At 40.5% G+C, this 27,687-nt stretch overlaps 1 protein-coding gene across 5 annotated transcripts in view; it reads right to left on the reverse strand.

Moving 5' to 3' along the window:
* Positions 1-13,033: 13,033 nt before the first annotated feature.
* Positions 13,034-27,687, reverse strand: part of PCGF3 (polycomb group ring finger 3) — a 60,612-nt gene continuing 45,958 nt past the window's right edge. For all 5 annotated transcript variants that reach the window (XM_037373504.1, XM_037373501.1, XM_037373503.1 and 2 more), the window contains 7 exons: positions 26,320-26,416; positions 24,004-24,059; positions 22,930-23,040; positions 22,384-22,472; positions 20,988-21,125; positions 20,177-20,257; positions 13,034-18,417 (listed from right to left, as the gene is read on the reverse strand). In XM_037373504.1, coding sequence (XP_037229401.1) covers positions 18,370-18,417; positions 20,177-20,257; positions 20,988-21,125; positions 22,384-22,472; positions 22,930-23,040; positions 24,004-24,059; positions 26,320-26,416 — 620 coding nt within the window. In that variant the 3' untranslated portion in view covers positions 13,034-18,369. The remainder of the gene's footprint in view (positions 18,418-20,176; positions 20,258-20,987; positions 21,126-22,383; positions 22,473-22,929; positions 23,041-24,003; positions 24,060-26,319; positions 26,417-27,687) is intronic.

Consider the following 27,687-nt stretch of genomic DNA (forward strand, 5'->3'; position numbering starts at 1 on the left):
ACACATGAAACACGAAAGTTGAAATAGCAAAGGAACTGAAACAGAGATTTACAATATGATGCCAATAGCCATTTGACCCTCAAACTCAAGTGATTAACAGTGGCTATGCCCTCTGCATGACAGGCAAGCTAAGCTCTGGTGTGACACCAATACGTCTGCTTAAAAACATACTCTGGGAGCCCTTCAGCCAGCAACATGTCAAAGTATTGCTCCAGATAGTTGGTCTGGGCATCTGTGCTAAAGAGCAAGAACTCATGTCCCTCACAAAACACCTTCTTACCTAATGGTGGAGCAGCGTTACCCCCACCAATCTGCAGTGGCAGCCTGGACCCCGTCCTCCTCAGCCGGCAGCATCAGCACCGTACTGTTGCGCTGCACCGCAGAGCGTTGCCCCAGTGCGTGACACCCATGTAAAAGAGCACAACAGGTCCTGTATTTATGTTTTCCAGTGTGTGCTGAGGATGACTCTGGTTACGACACATATGAAATACTACTCCAAGGACAGTTTCTTTGCACAGTAAAATGACACAGCATCCGAAAATTGCCCCAGCTGAGCTGAGGGAGAGCCCAGAACTCGGCAGTGGGCCAGGCAATGGGCCACTGTATGGCAGGCATGTCCAGGAAAGTTTTAAAAGTAAATTGCTTTCCCCTCCCTACAAAGTAGGTGGGGGCTTTAAAAAGTTTGTTCAAAATGCCTTGGAAAATTTGTAATGTAATTTAAAAAAAAAAACAACAAACCCACACAAAATAACCCCCCCACACAAAAAAACCAAACAAACCAAACACCACCAAAACAAAAGACCACAACCTACCTGTTTTACGGATTAGTGATAAAAAACAATACTAAGGCTGAGGGAATTTGGTGGTGCTTGAGCCATAAGACAAAATATGCATCCCCATAGGGCTAGCAGCATGTTTGTGATGCAGCATCAGCCTGCCCATCCCTCGCTTCTCTGCATATTTCGTAAGCTTCAGGGTTACAGGTGCAAAAAAGAGACAGTAACTTACTCAAAATGGCATCAGGCAGCAAGAAAACCAGGTGGTGGTGTGTTACTAGCCCTATGAACGGTCACAGTAAGGTACTTGGGCCATCTAATGAAGGAAATGGGCTCCATCCCTGGTCTGGCACTTCCTTTCTGCCGTTACCTGGTTGATTCTCCCCAGATAAAAGCCAGGCAAGTGCTTTGTTCACAAAACACAAAAAGTGTGTGACAGATGGTTAATCCCCTGTTGGCAACCATCACCTCTGCAGCAGAATGACAGTCTGACTGCCATGCATGCAGCTGAGCTGAGAATGTGTTTCGTCATCCATGCAAGGATGACTTGCAGCAGTGAGAATCCTGTCCAGTCTTTCCAAACGAGATGTGGGAAAGGCCTGCAACCAACTATCCTCTGCTACCTCTCCCACTATTCTGCACATCCACAGCAGAAAAACTCATTTTTGCACCAGGAGGATTTTTTTTCATCTCTAATTCTGAACTGAGGCAAGTATACCACTGGAGGATATTTATTTGCGCTTCATGTCCATTTCTAAGGATGCTTGAGGGCAAAGGAACTTACTAGTAGCCATGTTATTTGCATTACTGAGTCTTAAAATAAATAGGCTGGTGGATGGCAGCAGGGGCAAAGGGGTAGGAGTGCAGAATTTATTTTGTACTGTAATTAAACGTTATAATTTAGCATTTGACACCATCACTTGACCATATCGCAGCTGTCCCAGGAAGCCTTGAGCAAGATAGCATCCTCTGAGCTAGGTCTAGTGGGACAAACAAGCAATCTGAGGGGCCAGAGGATCTCATGCAACTTTGCCATGTTTGTACATCACCTGTGAGACCTGTTGTTACAGCCCCCATCATACTCCAAAAGTGTTCTGCTCTGTCAGGAAGATGCCTCTCCTGTCAGATGCACGTACCCCAAGATGGGCATGACCCTGACACTGCCACATGGGTTGGACCTCATGTCTCAGTCTTTCCATGTCACTTCGCCTAATGCATAGTTGTTAGGTTATGTGCTCATCACTTCAGCTTATCTGCACACCTACAACAAAGCACAGAAAGGCAGAGGCAGAAGGCAAACAGTACCCTGCTGGGCTGCTCCCAGCCCCACCATAGGAGCCGCCAGCCCACAAAAGGCCATGTCACAAGCCCAGAGGAGCACAGGGGCACAATGGCAGGCAAGTTAAGGACTCCAGAGAAGCCTGGTCTGGCCCCTCCCGGGGCTGTCCCAGCAGAACCATCAGCCCAATGGCCAGATGTGTAACAACCATGATGAGTCATCAAAGCAGCTATCCAGATGAGGTATCTGAGGGGGCTTGCTGTTGTCCTGGTTTAACCCCAGCTGGTAATTAAGTACCACTGCCTAGGGCTGTAAGACATACTATGGGATTCAGGGGGAAAGCAGTTCTGGATTGCACAGGACTTATATGTGATGTTTAGGAGAAGAACCAAAGGCAGGAAAAAGTAGGAGTTTAGGTGGTTTGGGGAGGAAAAAACATGGGAAAAAATAAAGGGAAGGGGATTGAAATGGCCAGTTTTGCATAAATGTAGTCAGATGGCCCAGTATTAGATGAGATACATGCATATATGTGGTTAATAAAGGATGAATCTGTTATTTACCTTGAAGTTTAGACAAAATATGTAAATATCTATAATGAAAAACAAGAAGGAATTTGAAAAACGGAGGATGTTCCAAACAGTTAACAAAGCATGGCCTTGGGAGGAGGAATAGACTCCATAAATATGTCAAGCTGGGGCATAACAGGATAAGCTCTGGGAGGACCAAATGGTTAACAAGACCAAACAGAAAATTACTGGAACTATGTGTGAACCATCCCAACCAGCATACTAAAAGACTCCTCCAGTAATGAAAGGTCCCTGCTAACAAAGCCCCGTCCCCACAGAATGTGTGTGGTGAAGGAAAAAGAATGCTGTATCTTTAAATGGAGCCAAGGCTCTCAAGAACCAGTGGGAATTAATTTGTAAACAATTGTTCAAAGTGTATAAAATGTTTCACTTGGTGTTAAGAGGGGCCTAGCTTTGTGGATTACCACCTACTACCCATCTCTGAGCAGCCCTGCAGTAGATAACCTCTGGGCTCTGTGTGAGATTGGCTCTGCCTGCACTGGGTAACAACGGCATCTGTGAGACCACATAAACAGCTGCTGGTCAGTACCACCCGTAACCATGCCCTGGGCCGGATCAGCACCTGTCTTATCTCCACCGTGAATTCTATGTCCTTCCTGGGGGAGCGGCTCTGTTCTGTGTGTCTGGGGGTGCTGGGTGCCAGCCGCTCTGCGGGTGCAGAGTCAAGGCAGGTGAGACAGTGAATAGGTGAAGTGGCCTGTGAACAAGGCGTCAGGTGGGCATGCAAGGGCTCCAGATGTGAGAGTGCCTGTGCATCCAGGGGTGAGAGCACAAGGGGGGTATGTGTCGGGGAGCAGGGGAGTCCTGGCCAGCTGTGCGTGTGTCTGTACCAGCAGCTAGAGGGGACCAGTGGCCTTGAAGGCATGCATGCCCAAGTGTCAGAACTGGGGAGACTACAATCCAGGGGCCAGCTGCTGGGCAGGCTGAGGGTCTGAGTCCAGCTGCTTGGAGGGTTCACCTTGTACCAGTTAAGTTTTCCCTGTGAATGACTACGTGTGAAGCTCAGGAGCCCCAGCACACACAGGCATACCGAAGCACACACAGTCTGCATGTTTTGTTACTGGTGCCAGTTCTGAGCTTCTGTTTCATCTTTGACTTCCAAATAGAAGAGCCTGTGTTTCTCAGTACTTTGCTTTTCCGTAGATCCCTAAGGACCAATACCATCAATCTGTTCTTTGATTAACAATATCAACTAAAATCTGTAGTTCCCTCCATTTTCTGCTCTGTCAAGCACATACCTTACCTGGTGCTGTCAGAGCACAACCTTTTCCACATGGAACTGAGCTCCAGGAACTAAGCACAGCTTTGTATGCTGGACTGCACTGATCAATTTATGGGCAGATTAAGAAAGATGAGGATAAACTGTGACTAACCCCAGCATCAGGACCATGTAAGGAAGTTAAAGAACAGCAGCTAAAGAGAGCTTTTCTCCAGTATTGACAGAGGAACCTAATGTATCCAACAAGCTTCACTGAGCCTGAAATGTGGCTGTGCTACATGGAAGCAACATTGGAAACAAAACAGCAGAGTGCTGTTCAGCATCTGGTTCTTCTGCTACATAGCCATCTTTTGCTGTTCTAAAGCAGGCTGCGAATGGATCACCAGCTGGTGATGAACACAATTTTGGAATAGAAACCCTTTGCACAGTAAGACAAAAACAGATGCACGCGCCTTAAGGAAATCCAGTAGCTCATACAGCTCAGCTCTCATGCCTGCTAAGCAAGAAGCCAGGCTTAAGCATGGTGGAGGACAAAACCAAGAGGCTTCCTGCATTACAATTCTTAGGGTGAAAAAGATGTATTAGCATACATCCCCGTGTACCTGTAACAAAATTAACTGTCACTAGTGTGCATCAGATTACCTGCAGCCACCACCTACCCCATCCACTTCTCTGCAGATGTATAGACCCTGTAGTTGTAATGAAATTCCTAACTGCTGCTGTGTTGCAGTTCAGAGCACAGATCCACTTTGCCTTCACCCAGCTGCTTGCTCTCATGGTGAATTTTTTTGTCAGCTGAGCAGTCCAACACTGTCCTGTTAGCATTAATAACACTTGAATAAACAAGACAAAAAAAAAATAACCTTGGGAAGGAGCTGCTATTGTGTTAAACAAGATTCCTTAAAGGGAAACAAGATAAAAGGGAAAGCCAACCCGTGTTCTTTGATACTTAGAAAGAAAAATTGCAGCTAAGAAAGAAAAATGGCAGCTAAGACAAGAACATCTAGTTCTAAAATAAGCAGAACCATTTCTGCAGTCCAGGACTAGGACAACATAAAAAAAGGTGGGACAAGCAAGGAGCCTGAACATGCTATGAAACTATGAGCACTTTGAATGCAGGAGCTGAGCCTGCTTTCATGTTGAAATCTGGCAGCCCTGTGCTCCCAAGACTCCGTGAGTCCCTGCCAGAAGATGGGTGGGATCTAGCTGACAGTGGCTCTGGGTCAGTGCCAAGTTTAAAATAGTTGCATGCATCTCTGACAAAACGGATCTGTCTGGATAGATGGACCATTAACTTCTCAGTTAACGACTGCACCCTCGCTGTCACTTTTCTGGTGTGGCACACCCATTCTCTGAAAGATACAGCTTCTCTGCCCTGATGCTGCCTGGCCAGTGGCTATGTGTTGTCCCCATCTTTGGATGTCCTTCTTGTTACTTCCAGGGCTTGCCTCCCCCATTGGTTGTTTCATCACTGCAGAGGTGTTCCAACAACCCTGGGATACCCCAGGACATAGCTTCTTCCCCACCAGTTGTGACTGCCAACCTCAGAGTTTCTTAACGAGGATCAGACTCCCTTACAGCCACTCAGTACTGGACTTCTTGCATTACCTTCTGCATTGGGGCTGTTGGGTCACCAGGACATTTGCAGTGATGCATGCTCAGCAACCAGCAACATGCAGGGGAAAATTAAGAGGTATTCAACTCAAAATTCAAAGCGTTGTTATGTACTGCAGTAGGCATTTCCCTACTAGTCTCTCTTCCATTGTGCCCTTTTCCAATCAGCTAATAACTTCACACTCATACATAGATTTGTGAGTCATCCCAAGTACTCCCTGTGAGGTCTGTGCTCTTTATGTTGTCCAAGCATGGCCTTCAATGTTTCCAAGTCAGCTCACTCCTCCTGACAGCCTTCAAGATCTTCTGCAGAATTTCATTTTTTCTTTGACCATTAATAAACAGCCTTCAAATTCAGCCTATCATTAGTTACGTAACTGTGGCTGTACTTTCAAATCCACAGGCACAATAATTACATCTTTTATTTTCCAGGCATTTAGCGTGTTAGTCTACACACAGTTCCTACCTTTTTCCATGAATTGTATCTAGTAGCTCATTAGTGATAAAACCAGCCTCTTCTCCCAGTTCCAATCACAAAACCAGACAACTGTATGCAATTTGTACTATCATCAATACCTATGTATGCGTTTTGTACAAAAAAAACGGATCACGACTACCTTTCCTGTGCTTCACTGCCTCTTCTACCCTAACACCCCATCACTTATAACGGGCCATTGCACGGGCCATGCTCTGTCCCACAGCTACTTGGAACCCCTCAGGACATTTTAATGCAGCATTTGTTTTGCAGTAAGATGCTTATTCTGCACTGCCCTTGGGGAAATTGAGTGGGGCTGCTGTTTGGCTGCAAAAGCCTGAAGGTTGCACTCCAGTGTGTTGAGGGAGTTGTTTGATTTGAAGCTAGGCAGTGGCTGAAGCAGACACACATTTCGATGCCTGACTCTGCTCTAACCAGGCATTGCATGACAGTGGCACCTATGCTAGGAAGGTCTCTGGTTTCTCTGGGACAGCCATAGCAGCAGATTAAACTGTACCCCTGGCACTTAAAATCTACAGGAACATGCCAGTGCTGCTCTGGCCAGTGAGGATCGATGCATCTCAGAGACCAGCCATGCACCGGGTGATCTCTGCACTGTACCAGAAACATAGGGCTGTGCTTAAGGTGCCTCTGCGTCTCACACCCACTCTGCAGGGCTGTGTTTCCCTGTCACAGCAGGGCACTAGCCCTTACTGTGCCACCAGGCACTGCGCCAAGCACCTCTGGCTCCTATTGCAAAGCACAAAGCTGAATTGTCATCTGCACCACTTGGCCATGCTTCATGGAGAAGTTCTCTATTTGCCTCTTTTTCTTTCAAAGCATGCTTACACAGCTCTGGCTTAACTCAGCCAAGGCACTGTTAAGCACTGAGCAGTCAAACTCTCCAGCAGCTGCCATTGATTCCTTGGCTTTGCCATTTTGCCTAGTATGACAACATTTAAAAGAGCCTGCCCTGCTCCTAGTTAATGCTCCGGTATGTCCTCAAGTTCAATGGTAAGCCAGGAACACACAGCAGCTTTGCTAATATTTGCAATGTGTTTTCCTGGGCACAGAAACACTTTGTTTACAGCTGTGCCTGTCTTCAGCCCATGGCAGTTCTAGGGCAGAGCACAGCTCTTATCGCTCCAAAGATAAAACAGAAAGCATACCAGCCAGAGATGTCCAGGTACGGAGTCACCAACTGTAAGAAAGATCAAGCCCATGTGCAAAACATGCTGTAGGACCTGTGTTCACCTGCTCTGTTACCCTCATTAGTAATTTCAGCTTAATTCATTCAACTGGATAACTAGCTCTTTTTCCTCTCACCCTGTCTCCTCCCTTCCCCTTTTCTTATTTCATGGTAGTATAATCATGATAGATGTCTGGCCAGGGCTGCTTTGCAGCCACCTCTCACATGCTCTCTCCCCAGTGCCATCCTGTGAATCGTAACCATCAAGGGGGCAGATCTGTATTTGCAAAACTGCATCACCACACCCAGTCCAGGGAGCACTGGACTAGCAATTTGTACAGCTTTCTTCATCCCAAAGCAGCATCAAAAGCTCAGGTACACATTTGGTTTGGTCTGGCAAGAAGAGCTTGCTGCTTTCAACCTCTAACCCTACCATTCTTTTGACAAAGAGGAGGGCAAATTCAGGTATGGTTAGCATCTTCCCTCCTTCCAAGCCTCACCAGGATGCACATGTCAGGTGCTCACACAAACAGCTTGTGAGATGCTTTGTCTTGTCCCAGGAGCAGAAAGCTGCTTTGTGGAGCAGATAGCATAAGAAAAATTTCCATTCCTCTTCCTCCAGGTAAAGTCAGAAAAGCATCAGGGAAGTTTGGCACAGGACCACTTAACAGTTCACTAGAGCTTCCTGCACAAGAAAGCCTCGAAGGCAAGTGCCCAGTCACAGGGAAGACCCTGCAGAAGCAGGAAGTGGGTCATACTTTTCCATCTCCCTGGCTGCAGCTTGCAACCAGGACACTGCCAAGGTGATGAGCTGAAGCTCAGCAGCTGCCTCAGCTGGCAGCAGGAGGTGGAGGGGCCGGTGGAACCAGCACAGAAAGAGGTTTCCCTACAGTTTCACACCTCAGAGTCTGAACAAGCAGCTGCCTGAGGAAAAGAGCAGAGGGGCACATTGCTGTCACATTTCACAATAAGGGAGAAAGACTCTAGTTCCAAGATCGCCAACCCAAACTGGCTGCTTATGAGAGTTTCTCATGTGCTGCAACATTCAAGAAGCCTGAAAAAGACAGAGTGATTCACTTGGCAGTGTGCAGGAGAAACGCTAGTCACTCTGTCACCAGAGCAAGAACAGCTCTACCACAAGTGCCCCTTCTAACAAATGTGCTTGAGCTGAGACTACAGTATCAAATAGACCATGTACCAGGGTAAGTGAACAAGGAGAGATGACAGAAGTTGATGAAGCCTTCTCATCCAGCAAGAAGAGCTCCCTAACCACAGAGACAAAGCCAGTCAACACATCAAAGCCAAGGAAGCAAGAAGATGAGGCCCAAAGCAGTTGAAAGCATGCTTGGCTAAGGAGGACACCCAGAGATCAGATGAATGATACTGAGATGCCAGTCAGCTATGGAAAGTGCTGAAGAAGGGAGCCATCTAGTATCTCAGAACTGTGAGGTTTCTGCAAGGCAATGTGAGGTATTACAACTGCCCATCACAGAACACAAACTCCCCTGCCAGCAACCCTTCGCGTGTGTTTAGCCTCCAGCTATTCTGACCAAACTTTCTGCAAGACTTTGTGAACCAGAGTAGAGCAACATAAGCCTTGTCTGAATACAAGAATCCTGTAATCTCAAAAGTTCTTGAAGAGAGCAGTAGTGAAGCAGTCCTTGTCATATCAAAATACATGCAGAATTGAGACTGTTTTTGAGGGAGAGGAAAGAGGAGGCTCTTTTGCCTGAATAAGAAGCCAGTTGAGTCTCAAGTCAAGACACTCAAGATCTGTTGAGGTACTGTCCTACTTTCAGCTGGGATAGAGTTAATTTTCTTCTTAGTAGCTGGTGCAGTGCCTGCTGTAGGGGCTGGAGTAGCTGCAGCACCAATGGTAGAGGGTCCAGAAAGAATTACTCATTCTCTTTGTTTCAAACCAGCACTATCACCATTTTCAAGTAATTTCCACTGCTGCAGTAAAATTCAGAGTTAGCCCCAAAGCTGAGCAGAGGAAACAGTTGAAATCACCAGGTCTCAGGTGTTGCAGCTGTAGACCATAAGGCTGAAATGAAGCAGAGAAAGAAAACTTTTCAGGGGGATGTGAAAGCCACTCCAGAAGATACATTCTACTTGACATGCAGGTTCACCAGTATACTATCAGCCTCTTTCCAGTCACCCTCACAAATCAGCAGAACACATTTAAAACAATAATCCAAGAAATGCTGTCACAAGCCATTGTGATACAAGAATTATTTATTTTAAAGAAGAAAAACTAAATATGTGAATAGCTGTAATGAAAAACAAGAAGGAAAGTGAAAAACAAGAAGGAAAGTGAAAAACAGATAATGTCAGTTAATCATTGCAAATAGTTAACAAGACATGGCCTTGGGAGGAGGAATAGAAACCATAAACATGTAAAGCTGGGGCATAACAGGATAAGCTCAAAGAGAAACCAAGTGGTTAATGAGACCAAACAGAAAATTACTGGAACTATGTGTGAACCATCCCAACCAGCATACTAAAAGACTCCTCCAGTAATGAAAGGTCCCTGCTAACAAAGCCCCGTCCCCACAGAATGCGTGTGGTGAAGGAAAAAGAACGCTGTACCTTTAAATGGAGCCAAGGCTCTCAAGAACCAGTGGGAATTAATTTGTAAACAATTGTTCAAAGTGTATAAAATGTTTCACTACGTGTGGATTACCACCCAGCACCCATCTCTGAGCAGCCCTGCAATAAACACCTGTCCCAGCTCTGTGCGTGTATCAGCTCTTGCCCAGGGGGTGAAGAACCCAGACTGGGGGTAAGAATTGCAGCTGGTTACCAAGGCACTGCTTAAGTGGGAAAACAAAAGCATTTAGTGAATATATTGCATTATGAAATATACCAAAGCAGAAATTTTGCTCTGCAGCCTGTTGAGAACTAGCAGTACAGCCCAGAAGCAGCCATTATTTGCTGCATCAGCATTTTTCACAACAGCAATAGAGACTATCATGTGATGTGCCCTTAGAGCATCCAGGATCAAAGGCTTTGCTTTGTTTTGAATGAAGGAGTCAGAAATCAGGCAAGGAACAGTGATCTTCGCATCAAAGGAGAAATTAAATAAATAAATAGCCTTAAAGACTTTAATGAAAATCAATCTTCCCTCAGGTGTGCGAAGGAACAATGACATGCTACAGGCAGGGGCAGAAAACAAGAGGCAAAGCTGTAACGGCAGCATCCCCTCATGCAAACCACCCCATCAGTCTTTCTATTGAAGCCAGTTGCTTGGATTTTTGCTCTGTTTATTTTCACAGATATGGTGTATGTTTGGATACATCAACATAAAATCATTACACACAATACAGGAAGCACAGACTTGTCTAAATCACACCTATCAAGACAATATCTCTAGACAGTGACAGTACAAGGTCCAAGAATATCGTCATGTGAAAGACTAGACACGTTTGGATAGATGTGGCCCACATCTTACTCTTAGGGGGAATCTGTCTGAGTTGTCTTGTAAACTTTTTTCTCCACAAAGGCCAGGCCACTGCCTGAATTTCTCACAGAAAAGCTAAGCAGAAGGAAGCTTGGGGGGTTGAAGGGGGTGGGGAGGCAATCAAGAAAAGAAAAAGCTAAATGAATCCCATGTTAGAGGTTGAAGACATGCAGGGACTTTCTACATAAAGGTGCACAGAGAGTTGCATTGCATTGTAACTCCATTCAGACACTTACTCAAATGTTGTACTGGAGAAAGCTTAACTGAGCCGAGATCAATTTAATTCTGACTAAGTCTATACCTGGGTTTAAACGGCTGAATTTATCGATCTTAAGTTCACATATTCAATTGATATGGATTTTTTCTGACTGCACCAATCTCGAGGAAATCCCAAGGAAGCAATTTCATAAAAAGAGATATTCCACTTATAAGTATTGATTTTTATCGCAGAATACTCAATCAATGGAATATCAGTTACATATAAAATAAGAAATACCAGTTTTGTCATGTTGAATTACCCTCTGGGGAAAAAAATGCAGTTGGCTGCCATTAGCTGCAGGGCAGGTTTATGCTTTCAGGGCTAGCTAATGAGTATTAGTACAATTTCTAGTTGTGGGGCTTGGGAAATTCAGTCAAACTGGAATTGTTTTTACTCTTATTTATTACATTAGCACCATGTTCAGTGCTAATGAGGAGTTTGGATCCATCACGTATTTCTGTGGCTTAGGTTTTCCACAATGTTTTGCAGTCTAGTTTTAAATGACTCGAACACAAAGTAATGACAACAAGAGATAAAACTTTGAAGAAGTTATTTTTTCCTGTCCAAATCAAAGCCAGAGAACAGAACAGTCTGGATTTCTGGAAGTATATTTTACATGGGACAATACAAAGCACTGACTTACAAAACAATTTTTTGCCACAACTATTTCAAAGGTCACACTCATAACAGATGCTGATAGTGGTGCTTTAATCATTCCCCAAGTGAGGTATACATGTTGTTCCTCCTGCACATCTAAGCCATTTCTCCACAATAAATGTGCCAGAGAAATCACAACTTGTGTACAGCAAGAAGTGACTATGTACTTCTACTTGCATAGAGGAAAGCTTATGCCATCTCTTAACTACTTCAGCATTTACAGAGGTCAGAAAATCCGTAATCACACTCCCACGAAACAGAACACCTCCGTTTGCAAACATCTTCTCTAGATTCTTGTAATAGCTCCTGAAAATGCAGGAAGGAGAGAAGCAGACTGAGCCAGGCCCACACTGCTTAGATCACAGGCGGAGGCAACCAGTAGTACCAAAGTTCAGGGAAGTGTTAGAACTACTAATAGAGAGCACCGAAGGGTTACAAAATGTAATGCTTGTTCAATTAGTGCTAACATGCACTCACTTTTAAGTGAGTATACATAGGCAAAGAGACCTTTCTGCATTAAGTCTCTCAGGCTGGTATTTAAATTAAGCCAGTAAGTGGCAAATGTCCAATTTCCTCAGGACAATTATACATCAGTACTATTACTGCAAGAAATATGTGTATGAATATAGCCCTGAATTCAAGCCATTCCACAGCTGTTGGAAAGTTCCTAACAAGCCAATAGCAGGAACAAAAGCCCTTCCTGCCCTTTGTATGTATAGAGCAGTTCACAAGCGCTAAGTATGCATTACTGCATGTAGATACTGCAAGAAATTCAACTACTGTAGCATCTGATTTGCAGCTTTACTCTATTGTCTTGACTAGGCATTTTCAATTAATTTTACCAAAAAATTCCCCCATGCCTTTGATCTGTTCAGGTATTGAAACTCACAGGTCTTGAAGCTAAAAAGATCTTAAGTTATAAACAGGGCAAGCACCAACATCTGCCAAATACCACAATAGGCCATTTTTTTCCAAAGGCAAAACATTTTCACTTCATTAATCAAAGCTCCCTGTAAAAGAACTCTTTTTTTTTTTTCCCTACCAGCACACTGAAGCAAAATAAAATACAACCAAAATGTGTGTGGATATGCTTTTTCATTTGGCGTTTGTCTAAGTGAATGTCTGTGTTCCAGAATACTGCAGTCTGCCCCTGAGCATCTCCACCAGGTAAGGGCAAGATCGAATGTAACACGTACAGGTCAGGTAAGTACCTTCTATCCACATCCACAGATACATAAGGACATCAGGGAACCTGTGCTCTTCCTCTTCGTAGCTGAAGCAGTTTTGTTTCCTAACTGGCATGTGCTTACTCGCCACACACTTGCCACAGCCATACTGCCGTTCTGTGCAGTGCAGTAATACTGTGGCCATGGTTGCGTTTTGAGTAGAGTCAATCATGACAGTGGAATGCCACACCACCATTGTTTTTGTCACACCGTGTTTGTTCGGAGCTATGATGATGGCTAGTTCCTTATGTTCTTGGGGGAAAATGGGGCAATAACTTTCAGCCTGACAGTATTTCAGTTAGTTTCTCTGCTTTTATTAACAAGCATATAATATTAATTGGCAAAACACTGGATACAAGCTTCACTATCATAAAATCAAAACATTAAGCAATAATCCCAAAAGGCTTATTCAGACAAAACTAGCCACCAATAGTACAAAAATTACACAGCAACACAAAGCATAAAAAATTGTAAACTTTCAAATGAAGCTAAGCCAAAAATATGGTTTTACACTGTGACAGTTCCAGAATCTTTATTATGCCACATATGAGGATAAAGGCTTAGTGGTTGCACTGGCTTATTGTCCCTTAACAATCAAATAATCTTGTTGCAGAAGGAAAGAACAAACTCTCCTTTTGTCCAGACAAGTCACTTGAATTCAAGATTCTGTTAAACCAATGCTTTGAGTTTCAAATAAAAATACTAAAAAAACATACTGGAACATCAGTATTCAAAAACCAGGGCTCCTTCCTTCAGCCACACCTAACCGTTTGCAAGAATGATCACACTGGCTTCTTCTAATAATCTGGATGGTTCCACAAAGTTACCAACATCAGTGTTCATAGAATTGGACATTTAGTTCCTACCTTACCACTAGGATCTGTACAGGTCATTGTGGCTTTGAAAAATTTCCAAGAATCCTGAAGGATGACCAAACATGGATCAAACAGCAGGACAACAGCTTTAATTTGTATATAAATAAACCATAACTCCCCAGTAAAACATTACTGTTGACTTGCCACAAGACACAAATTCCCAGAAAATGTTTGTACTGATTGCAAGTTTTGATTAAAGCAGAGATTGAAGTATTGTTCCATGTTGCCTAATGTTTTTCTTTCTGGAACTTTTTACTTCAGCAACAGATGTCAAGACCTTAGTTACAGTTAACTATATCTTACGTAGAGATTTTAGCGTGTGGAACAATTTTTTGCCTTGTTACCAACTGTAGGCAGACTAACTGAAGTATAGGTTGCATTAACATTTCCAGTGAAACATCCAAACTGAAGTGATTACCTGAGGAAATACAGAAACTTGATTTTTCTGTACAGTCAAGCCTTCTGTACAAAATGCATTTTAAGTACTTAAAGATTCATCTTGCTGATGTACAGAGTGGTTGGCTTTTTCCTATTATATTTAGCTCAATGGTAAGATGCTGTAAAATAGTCTAGTTGTATGGTTATATTTATCATCTAGTAGAAAAAACTCAAATGAATCTCCTAGGACTAACAATGTTGTTATAAAGACAATAAGAGCCAGATAAGCTTTCAAAGGCTTATAGCCTATTGGAAAAAAATAGCACCATCATAGCTGTAGTCTGATATTTTTTATGGTCCCATATCCCCAGAGGTGATAGTGTTGTGTATACTATTGCACAACCAATAAAAATAAATATTCCCAGGTTTGATGGTACACAAATATACCAGACATAACAATGGCACAAAACATTTTCAGATAGGCTGCAAGTCTTGCCGATTGCTTCCACAATTCACATTAAGGTTTCTTGCAAGATCATTTATTTTAAAATATTGCTGACAGATAAGTTCTTGTACTTACACAAATTTAAATCCCACACTTCACTCTTAAAATAAAAAAAGAAACAAATCAAAAAACACACCCCCAAATAATAGCCCCAAATAAACCCCCATTTGAACAAGTGAGAAAAGCCATCTACATTCCTTTCAAATTTAAGGGTAAGTAGATGTTACATTTACAATTTAAACATATGCCTAAGAAATACATGTTTCAAACCTATTGCACAAAAGCATAAGTAATGCTCTTTATCCACAGAAAACAAAATACAAATAAAAGCTACTCAAACTCAAGGTAAAAGGAAGAAGCTTGTAAAAACATCTTACAATTTCATTTTATATGCCCGTAAATAAAGCTGGACCACTGAAACCAAAAATACTTGGATGGTAAAATAAGACAGAAGGCTTAAAATAGAATAAATAATTTTATAAAGTTAAAATTTAAAACCCCAAATCTTATTTAAATTCAATATTATATATTCTATCTGAATTCTCTATTTTTAATGAAACTATATTTAATGAGACTCTGAGCCTGGGTGATTCATCAGCCTCACTGCTGCTAAGGATAATGCAACAAGATACTTCTTTACTGCAATTATTTACCAGCATAAGCAATTGTGAAAATTACTTCACAGTAATGGCATCTTCATGAGGCCAAAACAAACTAATGATCTCACTAGGACTAAGAGATATCTATGCTGAGTCCAACTTTTAGTCCAACTTTGAACAGTATCGGTGTTACTTTACCCAATATAATCTTGATATAAATTAACTGTCTCTTAAGCTTCACCGAAGTGAAACAAGGCTCTGACCCAAAGAAGGCCTCCCTCTGACCTCAATCCAATTGCAATGTAGTCTTTTAGTGAGGCTAAAGGAAATTAACACACGGTCCAGATACAGTCACATCCCTCCTGAGGGAAAGAATTTCTATAGAGAAGATGTGACAGGCAGTTTAGAAAAATAACTGAGTGGGTTTGGGTTTTTTTGTTTCTTTTTTTCTTTTCCCTGGTGAGGTTTTATCAGATTAAAACATTGCAAAATCGGTTACAGATAATTATGAGAAAAAAAGCCAAACGGCTGTAGGTATTAATACTGGCTTGAATGTATGTATTTCTGTAGGTATAAACAGAGTTTTCAATATATTGATAGCACCATAACAAATTTGAGTGATGCTAAAGATGGTTATAAACTTATAAATACATGTTCTGTACTGTCGATTGTTACAGCAAGAGATAAATTTAACAGGCTTCTCAATTCGCATGCTTGTAACTAATTTCTCAGTTGCACAAGTTCACAGGGAAGTACTAAAATCCCAATATACTTTAACAGCACTGCATCGGTATCTAGTCGTACAAAACATTTCTGCAGTATACATACTCTGAGGTAGACAGATCTCATATACATATATATATATATATATTTGTTCTTATGTGTGTATACATCTTGATGAAGGTGGTTAATCAGAATGCTGTCAGGCAGCTTTAATTTTGTGTCTACATCAGGTACAGCCAGTGCTTGTGTACTCAGGGTGCACAGAGGGTGGACAGTTACAGTCCTGTTCATATTCTCAGTGCCTCAGTGGCTACAGCCAGTCCCTTTACACTAGGACAGTAACAACTACATGAACAGCTCCAGAAAGGCCCAGTATGTCAGTTTGTGTACACATCCATACTACCTGCATTCACTGTTTTGAAAAGTTTATAAAAATGGTAGACCCATGATCTCATTTGTTCTTTTCTGCCAGTTCAAGTAATGTTAAAGACAGAAAAAAAAGCTAACATACATATATCTGAGTTCACAAACACTAAGACACAATCAGAGCCAAGTTTGATTCCATTGCTCATATGCATGCACACACACCCCCTACACAAACCCAGCCACCCAACCCAGATGTGGAGTTCTGCATAACCCAAACATTCAAATGCAGCTATCCTATACCCTTATCTTCAGGGACAACAGTACTTTTTTGGCCTTTGTGTGGCTCTCCATCTCCACAGTTCAGTAGGCTTCCTTTCATTCTCTGCTTGCATACTTTTTGATTTCCTTCCTACTCATATCTGTGACTGTAATTAAAAATTAGGACCCCTTTTTTCAAAGGGAAACACAATTTGGAGCATCCCTTCTGCAGCAGCAGAGCTGAGAAAGGAGAACTGAAGACTCCAAAGAAGGAAATTACGGGACACACGCTGAGGAATTTGGTACTTTGAAAACTCAAGAAGAGGAAGAAGATTTAAAATGCTTGGATAAATCTCTTGCGGTACCAGCTTCCTATTATCGAGTAACAAGTAATACCTTCTAGCATACGAGGGGAAGGAGCACAGCTAGAGGAAATAGGGCAGTTACAGGCAAGCTCGTTTTCTTATTCCAAGACAATTTATCAAAAAAAATAGCAGGGTTTAGTATTAGGCATAGCAACTAGCATTTTAGCAGACTGGAAAACTCTCCCAAAAATTAGAAGGTTAACTATTTCCAGCTGCCAATAATACGGTATAGCCTGTTTTCAGTGACTTGACCCCTGTGTCAGACAAAAACTCTCACAATCATACTACATAAGCTATACTGTATACAGCTTGCAGAAATCACTTCCAATTACCATTTTCTAAAAGCTAACTATTCCAAAAAGCCTTAAAAAAAGTGCAGTGAACCCTGCTAAGTGCTATTCAGGGTGCATTCCATAACATATATCTGCGTATAGATGTATGCACACATACATACATGCATGTGTATTACCTTGCATCCATTAGGGCTGATGCAAGCAAAATTATCAGTTAAGGCCAGAAGGTGCTAAGATAATCTTGTTTGATCCCCACCTCCTCCACAAGACAGCTAGGAATTGTGCTAAAGAAAATTCTATGGTTTCATAAGAAAACAGGTAAAGAAAATAAAGCTGTTCATAATGGTCTGAGGAATTCTTTGATCAGTGAAATGAAAAATAAGCAGTATCGCCCGAAGTTGTCCAAGAGCCAGTGTTTCAATAGTTAGTGAGAGCAAATTCTCCCTAAATGAAAAACTGATTTCTGCAAGCCACAACTACATAAGAAATGTTTATCTTTTTAAAAGTTCACAAATCTAGCACTTTTGAGTATCTGTCATTACGTGGTGCAATTTATGCCACCGCAAAATGTCAGGGCACAGTAAAATCAACTGAAATTATTCATATTAATCTTACCAAATCAACATGCATAGGGAAGTATCAAAACTTTACTAAAACACAAAGTCAGGAAAAGCAGTAACTGGGAAAAAATGCAAACTTATTGGTTTCCCAGATTTTCAGAGGTTTTTGATGCAGCATAATAAGTTACCACCAGTCACTGTATCATTAGGTATGTTTAATGCTCTACAGAATAACTTTAATAAAACCAATGCAATCAGGCATACTGGATAAGACAATAACACTTTGCAAAAATATAGTTTTTAAAGATTCAGGATGTGAAAAGTAACTAAATGTAACCTGGTGTCAAAAGCAACATTTTTAAAACATCCCACAACATTCTAACTTATTTTTATGTAACTCTAAGAGATAAATCAGGCTGAGCTACATGGAACTGTGAAGTGTTTTCAGTATCTGTAAATTTAGTGCTGGTAGTGTCCTGTTGAGTTGAGACTTCTTTCTTCCATACAAAAAAAGTATAAATAGATTCTATCCAGAAATCTAGGTAACACATCGCTAGAAGAAATATTCAGGACAGTCCACTATGAAAGCGCTACAGTCTTCTAAAATTATTCGGCTGGTTTGTGTCATGTGATTAGTGATGCACTAAGAAGGTGCCAGATGATAGTCTCTGCAAAAAACTCTGTCCAGAAGGACAATAAAGTTCTCTCACAGCAAGTCCATTTTGGGTCTGTAATGCAGCAGTAGAGGTGCTTTCTGCAAGACAGAAATATCAGAGAAGTTAGGAAACAAAACCTGAACTGATCTGTTTAGTAGGCAAAACTTTTGTTTCTTAAACTAAAGCTTAAATGAATGATCAGAGTAGTCATCTGACCTGTCAAAATTTCACTTAGACAAAGACAAGATGCAATTTCATCTGTGGAGCTCAAACAAGAAGAAAAGAATCCTTTCTCTTTTGTCTCAGGAGCTGATCTGTTTAACTTGGAAAATCCATTCCCAGTAAGGGAGAAATGCAGATGTCTAGAAAGCAGCATAAGAGCATGTAGTACTTCGTATGTAACAGCTATCACTTGATTCCTCTTCTGTGAACATATCCATTACTTTTTCATGAATAGGTAAACTTCTAACATCAGTAAAACCCTGCACCAGGGAGCTCTGTGTCATGTGAACAATTGCTTCCTCTTGTTTGTTCTGGACCTCCCACCTACCAGTTTCATTTGACATCCCCCATCTGTTTCACTTGAGATGGAGTTTACAACTCCCTTTTCCATGTGACTCACATTTGCACAGATTTACATGACAAAGGTGAATAGCAGATTTGTACAGAGGCACATCAATTTGATGCTCTTCTTTGGTCGGTCATCCCCCCCAAATCCCTTTGTATCCTTTTATTTTTACCTACAGTGAACTTAAGGTGCTCAGTAATCAGAACAGTAAAGGCTTGCTCCAATCCTTTGTCAACAATCTGTCTTCACTATCCTAAATAACCAAAGTGTTCTCAGTGCACTGTTACTGCACTACTCAGATCCCTTTCCAGGTCATTCAGGAACACCATACCGAACAAATTCCAACAGAATTCCACTCATGACCTCTCCGCATTTCAAAGACTGACCACCATCCTGTGACTCTTAGGTAAATTATTTTTCTACACAAAGACAGAAAATACAGTTCCCTACTCCCACCTGCACCTCCTTTAGACACGCATCCAAAGACATGAAATGGTTCTACAACAGTGTGCACTGTAAGCTCAGACTGTGTTGCTTGCACACTGAATACTAACTCTTAGTTCAAATTATCCCCAAACACACATACACTGACTGTTGGCGTGACTTACCTCCAAAGTGTTAAATTCTGCAATTCATTCTTACACCCATTTCACTTGAGCTGCCATTATTAATGTGATAACTGAAACTCAGAATGAACGCCCCACTGTTTAGTATTCAGTTTCGAGGAAGTTGCTTGAAGAAACCACAATAAGAAAGGCAAAGCTGTACTCAAACAATTTAACCAGCTTTGTTTATGCCTACTAAACGCTGCTAGAAATTTCCTTAACTAAGGCAGACAAGACTGCAATTACTGCCTCTCCTTTAGAAGTAGAACAGCCTTCCTGAGCTACAGAAGAGAAATGTGTTGAAAATTTCTGCCTTTTCTCTGTCACAATCCATTTCCCCACCTTTGGATTAAAACTAGTTTTACCTGGAATAGTTAAAAAATAACACTTTTTTGGGGCTTCCGCTTCCACTGATAACAATTTGACAGTTGGTGCATGTTCCCTTTTCCCTTGCAATTAATATTTAATTCCCCTTTCCTTAATTTTCTTGGAAAGAAAATTAATTCTTGGTATTTAGGGATGCTGTATTAAAGTATCTTTAATATTAAGATACTTTAAAATTTAAGATATCAAAGTGTCTTTTTATTGGATTTGCAGCTACTACAATATAGTTCCAAATTATGCTTATTTTATAAACATTTTATTTGGCTGCTTCATGATTTACTTGGAACCACTGCATCATACCTTAAATCTCCATCTAGTAACAACTACAAACTTCAGCGTGTGGTCCTTGCCAAGAATCTCTTCGTTGCATAATATGTCCAGCTGACAACACAAAAGATGACAATTAATTGAGAGGCATACACAAAAAAATGTATTTCAGATAGCACAACAAATGTTTGAAATGATTTTTTTTTTTCTCTGAAGACACTGGAACTGTTCACCTTGCAGACAAAAATAGGACCAGGAAGGAAAAGAGAATGTCTTTTCTCAACATAAAGTGCTGAAAGATCATGTTGCTGCTTGTGCAGGAAATACGGTGTGAACTGGACCTAACTGTTTGATTTAGCTCCCCAAGCAGTACTAATGGCCCTTTACAGAAAGCTTTACATGCTTTTAAAAAGGCACAATAAAATGATCAAGGAGACACAATTCACAAATCTCAAAGGCAGCTCTGTTATTTAACATGCCATGAAATTTTTTTACCTAATACCAGCCAGGTGGCTTTCTGCTACAAGGATATATTATTTAAACAAACTTGTCTGCTACCTCCTTTATATTCTATATTTATTGGTTTTTTTCAGATACTCAATAGCTATTTTTACTTTTCTATCTCAATGCTGAAAAATCTTGATATTAGAAACAGTGGCAAGTCCTGTATAGACCCAAAAAAGGACAAGAAAACAACCATGTAACATATAATTCAAAAAATGAGGTATGCTTCTGTTTTCTGAAAACGGTCAGACTAAAAGACATTCCTTTGCCAAGGAAGAACCCTGCACTTTTTGTAAGGTTTTTATATCTACAAATCAATTTTAAAAAATTAAACTATTACCTCGTTAAAAGAAGACAGGTTAAGTTTTTTGGCAATGAACTTCTTTAGATGCAGGACTGTTGCTTGTGCTGAGCAACGAATCCATTTTCGTTTCAATCCACGCAATTTGCTGCTATTGCATTCCAAGCAGATGCTCACCTTCAGGAAAAACTACAAGTCAGGGTTGGCTGGAACAATTTTCTGCGATCGTCATCATGTATTCCATATGCAGTTTTTATTAACACAATGAAGTGAAAAAGTACAGTACCAATATTCCTTAAGGCAAAATGCCTGTAGTCTGCTAAATTCCATTTTCTAACATCTCCTCAGTTTAGTGATAGCACTGCTGCAATCAAAAGAGATCTAGACAAAAAAGCTCAAGAATTTTTGATGGTGGAACAAGGCTGCTTCAATCTGAATTCATAGGCTGTCAACAGCTCAAGAGGAGCCTATGTCAAAAGCCCGAGGAAGATAAATAGTAACAACACCATTGCCAATTTTTAATTATTGCTTCTAATGTAGCTTCTTGCTCTTAATGCAACTCCTATATCCAGTTTAAAACAAGAAATTTAACTCATTTAAAAGAAAATTTAAAGTTTGAAGAGAACAGATACAAACCGCATAACAAATCTTTTAAATGCTAAAGATTATCCTCCAAAAAGTGTCTCTAAGTTCTTACTTCTTTTTTCATCCAGTTATTCAGTCTAAGCTCTTTGTGATAATTTACTTTAAGTGCTTAAGGATATACCACAAGGTACAAACCCTTTGAAAGTTCCATTACATTATAATTGAAAACAAAATTAATCCAAGCTTAGTTTACTCTGGACACACATAACAGGAAAACATAAAAGGGATGTTTTTTTTATCCCAAAATGAGATTTCACTTCCAAACATGCTTTGTGCTTAAAACTTAATGGTGAATTGCCCAACTTTCATGCTGGTTTTAGGCTATAGGGCTACTGCTGCCTTAGTATTAGAAGTTTAAAACAAAATATATAGTAAGTTAGTAATAAGTGCAAAAGATTTTATTCATAATTATTGATACACATTCAGCTCAATGTATCACAGGGCTACACTCCTTTAGAAGGGGAGCCAAATAACCTTTTACTTTTTTTTTTTTAATTAAAAAAAAAAAAAAAGTAAAATTTGCTTTCAAAACAAATTCAAATAAATACTTTGGGAACTCATAAGCAAACAGCCAGAACTATCAAATCTTAATGAAAATGTTTTAACTATATTCTTCATTCCTGTCAAAACTCAAAGATGGAACTCAGGCACACAAAAAAGCACTGGGTATCTTGTTTGTATCAGAGGACAGAAAAAGTAGCGTGAAACATTTACTTTTCTTCTCTGCTAGCTTACCAAAGCACTAAAGCTAAAACACAAGATAAAACTAAAATATGCCCTATGAGCTCACCTGTTCATCACTTCGGTGGTAGTCATTATCTTCTTCCTGTTTTTCCTCTGAAGTTTCTTTGTTTGAATTTTCATCTGTTTTAGCTTCACCTTAGATAAGAAACCAGATACATGGGATAACACTTAGCAGCAGCTTGTAATGCTAACATGATTACAATGGCACAGTTCAGGACTGCAATATAGAATAAACTTTGCTCTTCCCAAATTGTACTTAACTGCCTAGGCACCACTAGCTGCCAACAGTCCCACACATGATACACACCAACCACTAGCAGCCTAGAAGCTGGGTAATTTCAGAGTCCCCATGTAGGTGCTACTATGGAGATCTCATTTGCCAAGAGTAACATGCTACAAGCAGCTAAAAAGAAAGATATGCACAAATATGGGACAACGCAAAAATCCTACACTCGCTGTTTTCTGCAGTGATATAAACCAATTTTGATTGTAATAAACCAACTACGCACATACCTCCAACAGGCCTGTTTATCAGTTCAGCAATTTACTAGTCGCTACCCACACAAGAAAGAATAAATAAAGTACCATTTACCATTTCGATGGGAATCTAGGTGCTGTTTTGCAGAACATGTCTCCCCTTTGATGTCCCCAGGAACTTCCATGCCCAGTTTGTGATAAAACTCCCTTTGCTTTTTCACTTCCGCTGTTTAAAATTGTAAATATTAATCCCTGTAATAAAGTTCTAATGCAATATTTATGAAGTCATTCCAAATCCCTTCCCTCTTAAGTGAAACAGGCTTCCCAACAAGTAGTGGTATTGTCAGTATTTACTATATTCCATCTCTGCTATTGTATCAAGTCATGCCTCATCTTATTTTTCAGAGTTAGAATCCTATGAATTAATTTCTATAGCCACTATTATAGCATTCTTATTAGAATAAGACAGTATTTAAAATACTATACCTTATTTTGAATCCTTCCCATGTTATTTCAGTCAAACTATTGTTTTTGAATTTTTATTTATAGTTCAGATTTTAAATATGATAGAAATAATTTTTAAATAATCCATCTAATCTTATTGATGTTTTGAGAATGTTCTGGTTATGCAGCTTCAATGGATTAAAATACTCTATTTAAATGAAAGTTGCAGCATACATTAAGACAAGAAATTACTAAGCAGTTACTATGAAGTACTTCTTAAGCTGAACAGATCCACTCTTAAAAAGGATTATGAAAAAACAAATTGAAAGTTACCTGCTACGGACAGACTGACAGTAGCAGAAACGGCACTGAAACTAAAAGCTGTTCTGCATTACATTCTACCTCTGAGAATTCTAAAAAGCTGGCACAACAGGTTAAGTACACAGTTTAACAAGTGAGAGTTACAGTATGCCAACATTTAAAAGTTGAACTACTATTCTGCTTTACTTAGTGCTACTTAGTATATTTCTTCCACCACCTCCATCTGCTGCTAGTACAGGTATGAAATTAAACTAATCCCTACAAATGAGAGAAATTAAGGAATATGGCTTTTCATTGTATTTTTTTCTCAGTTCCACCCCCCCCCACCCCCCTTTTCATCACCTTAACACTTTTTTAAAAAAAAAAAAAGTCTTAAGAAGTATGTGCAAAACAACCTCTAAAAAAAGGCCGTACCACAACTTACCTTCTTGGAGACCTGGCACAAGTTTGTAAACAATATCTTGCATTGTTCGGTCATGACTCGCAAGAAAAAAACAAAATTAAAAGATTAAGTCAACCATCTAGATTCAAAACATTTCTCTTAAAAAAAGTTCTATTATTAAATTGATGTGAAATCTCTAAATTCACATATGAAGAATTTAAATTTTCAAATCAGTATTTGTATCAAATGAGAGACCAGTAACATGAAACAAATTATGAAAAAAGTACAAGCTAAAACAGAAGCCCAAGGGAAGTTTGAAGAAGAATACTCCTGGACATGTGGAAGACTATGCCCCATGGAACACAGCCTCCTGCATGAAGACAAGTATGTCATTAATAATTTCAAAATTAGGCACTGGTGAGGCTGCACCTTGAATCCCATGCTCAGTTTCAAGCCCCTCACTTCAAGAGGGATGTAGAGGTGCTGGTGCGTGTTCAGAGAAAGGTAACAAAGCTGGTGAAGGGTCTGGAGAACAACTCTTATGAGGAGCAACTGAGTTGTTCAGTCTGGAGAAAAGGAGGCTCAGGGGGGACCTTACTGCTCTCTACAGCTGCCTGAAAGGAGGATGTAGGCAGGTGGGGGTCGGTCTCTTCTCCCAGATAACAAATGACAGGACAAGAGAAAATAGCCTCAAGTTGTACCAAGGGAGGTTCAGATTGGATATTAGGAAAATTTTCTTCACTGAAAGGGTGTTGAAGCAGTGGAACAGGCTGCCCAGGGAGGCAGTGGAATCACCATCCCTGGAGGTGTTTAAAAAATGCATAGATGCAGTGCTTAGGCACATGGTTTAGGGGAGGATTCAGCAGCCCTGGGTTTATGGTTGGACTTGATGATCTTAAAGGTCTTTTCCAACCTAAAGGATTCTATGATTCTAATTCTCAACCCCATCCAGGAGGTCAAAACCACATTCAGTAGTACTAGCAACAGTATCAGGACTAGTGGCTATGCTGATTACAACATTCCAAAGACATTCAGAATTTCCAAAAAAGAAAAGCCAAAGGTATAATTATCAGCAGATAGATAGCACCCGAAGTACAGGGCTGACAGCAATTCCGAGTACACCGACCGGATGAGCTTCACAGCCACCAAATCCAGCATTTCATAAGCCAGCACTATACAGTACAACACAGAGATGACTTTAGCTTAGACCCCAAGGACAACAAGTGGCACAAAAGGGAATGAATACTGCAAGTAAAGTAAATAAAACAACCCTGAGATCATGGGCAACAACTTTAGAAGCAAAGAAATCTGCATTTTGGCTAGTGACCATTATAATCATACAATGAATATTTACAACAATTTGTTCTAACACACTGAGTCAGACCTGTCATTATATCAAAACTTCGAGCCCCACGCTGGGTGCCAAAAAAGAATGTCATGGTTTAACCCCAGCTGGTTAAAGTACCATGTATCTAAGTACCATGCGGCTGCTCAATCACTGCCCCCTAACCCACAGGGAGGGGAAAAAGGATCATGAAAAAGGTAAAACTTGAGGGTTGAGGTAAGAACAATTTAATAATTGGAATAAAATAAAAGCAATAAAAACAACAATTATAATGAAAAGGAGGGAGAAGGGGAGAAGAATAAAATTCAAAGGGAAGAGAGAAAAGAAAACAAGGGGGACACAGTACAATAGCTCACCACCCACAGTCCGATACCAAACCCGTCCCTGAGCTGCGAGCAGGGCCTGGCCAACACCCTCCAGTTTATATACTCAGCATGACGTTCTATGGTATGGAGTATCCCTTTTTCGTTTCCCTGAATGGTTAGTTCAGGTCAGCCATCCTGGCTGTGTCCCCTCCCAATTTCTTGTACCCCTCCAGCTTTCTTGCTGGCAAGACCCAAGAAACTGAAAAGTCCTTGCCTTAGTATAAACATTACCTAGCAACAACTAAAAACATCGGTGTTATCAACATTGTTCTCACACCAAATTCAAAACACAGCACTGCACCAGCTACTAATATGAAAATTAACTCTATCGCAGCTGAAATCAGGACAGTAACTTTAATGACCCAAGCATACAGAATGAGGAATGACTAAATCCCATTACAACACACACAGAAATTAAACAGTACACACTTTGCTTGCTTTTAAGTCTGCAAGAATCTAACAGATGTCAAGGACTTGCAAATTCATAGCAAAATTTGATCCCACATCTCCTAAATCAGCTTCAAACTTCCTTTTAAACATTTAATGTGCTGATAAGCAAGTAAGAAAATGCAGGAAAAAGCTGTGCTATATTAAAGAGGCTGGAACAGTCTAGAGTGAAGCTAGTTGCACTTCTGCTTTCATACTTACCCAATATACTGTAATGGGTGGCTCTGATGTATAACAATTCTGCAGGTGGGACAGGTGTTGTTTTCCTCCAAATATTTCACTAGGCAGCTTCTACAGACTGATAAAAAGGACATTCATAATTAAGAAATAAAAGCAGCATAATGAAAAAAAGAGCTTGGTTTTATACAGTCACAGATACGCACCTTAGTTAAATTTACACAAAAGTCATGTCTAACATGCAGAACAGTTTCCAATATCTTTCATTAATGTTCTTGATAGAGGGATGTGATGCACTAGAATTAAGGCATATGTACCTAGCCAGATTCTTCCTAAGAAAGTATGTAACACACAATCCCACTCCAGAATTTCCCTAGAATGGCAGTTTCTAGCCAGTCAATATCATAGTGCTTGCACCATTCAGCTTGCACAAATGATGTTACAGGAACTGTACGCCATTAAGATACTAAGCCTATTTGCTTTATCTGTGGCCACAAACAGAAGTAAAGTGTACAGTGGCAACGAACCCAACAGATAAAAATTATTCCAAAGTTGGATAAGTTTCAAAAAAGAACAGAAAATTTTCAAAAAGTGCTATTTTAACTGTCATACGAGTACACTACAGTTAAACTTCCACTGGAGAAAAAAAATTACATGGGCACAGACCTTCAGTATTTCTAAAATGTCCTGGCAGAAGTTGTTAAAGCAGTGCTCATTATAAAGCTGCATCTTTTGGAACTGTTTCCATATGCATAGACACAATCATCCATATCTCATTTAAAGTAAACTCTTTATACCTCCCTACCCTGTTTCTCCAGAAACAGTACTCATAATACACACTGCTATATGATATCCTGACTCACTTGAAGTTACAACTCAAAAATGTAAGGGAAAAGAAAAAAGCTGGCAGGAGGGAAATAGCTTTTCCTTTAACATCAGTAGTTCACGCAATCTTGGTATTAACGCACTCTTTCTTATCACCTAAAATGAAAGAATTTCTGTAACTATAGTGCCATCTACCTCTCAGACAAATGACAGCACAGTTAAATAAGCACTTGCTAATACAAAAACAACCTTACACAGCAGTGAACAAAGCATAGTAAGTTTGCATTCTGCATTCTATTTACAGAGTTAGGATGATAGTACTGATGTTGGCAGAGGTTAGACCTCCACCTCAAAGCTTTGCACACTAAGCACAGATGTTGCACAGCAGTCTTTCAGTGGAGCGTCTGAGCAGCAGATCCATTCACAAAAGTGAAGCCAAACCCCAGTCTTATCAAGTCAGTGAAAGCAGGACCTGACAGTGGAAGCAGGGACAGGTATTTTGGGAAGAGTGGGGTGTGGTTCAGCTGTGTAGGGATGGGGTCAGGAGGCCCATGGCACAGCTGAAGC

This window comes from Falco rusticolus, chromosome Z (assembly GCF_015220075.1).
Source record: "Falco rusticolus isolate bFalRus1 chromosome Z, bFalRus1.pri, whole genome shotgun sequence".
Lineage (NCBI taxonomy): Eukaryota > Metazoa > Chordata > Aves > Falconiformes > Falconidae > Falco > Falco rusticolus.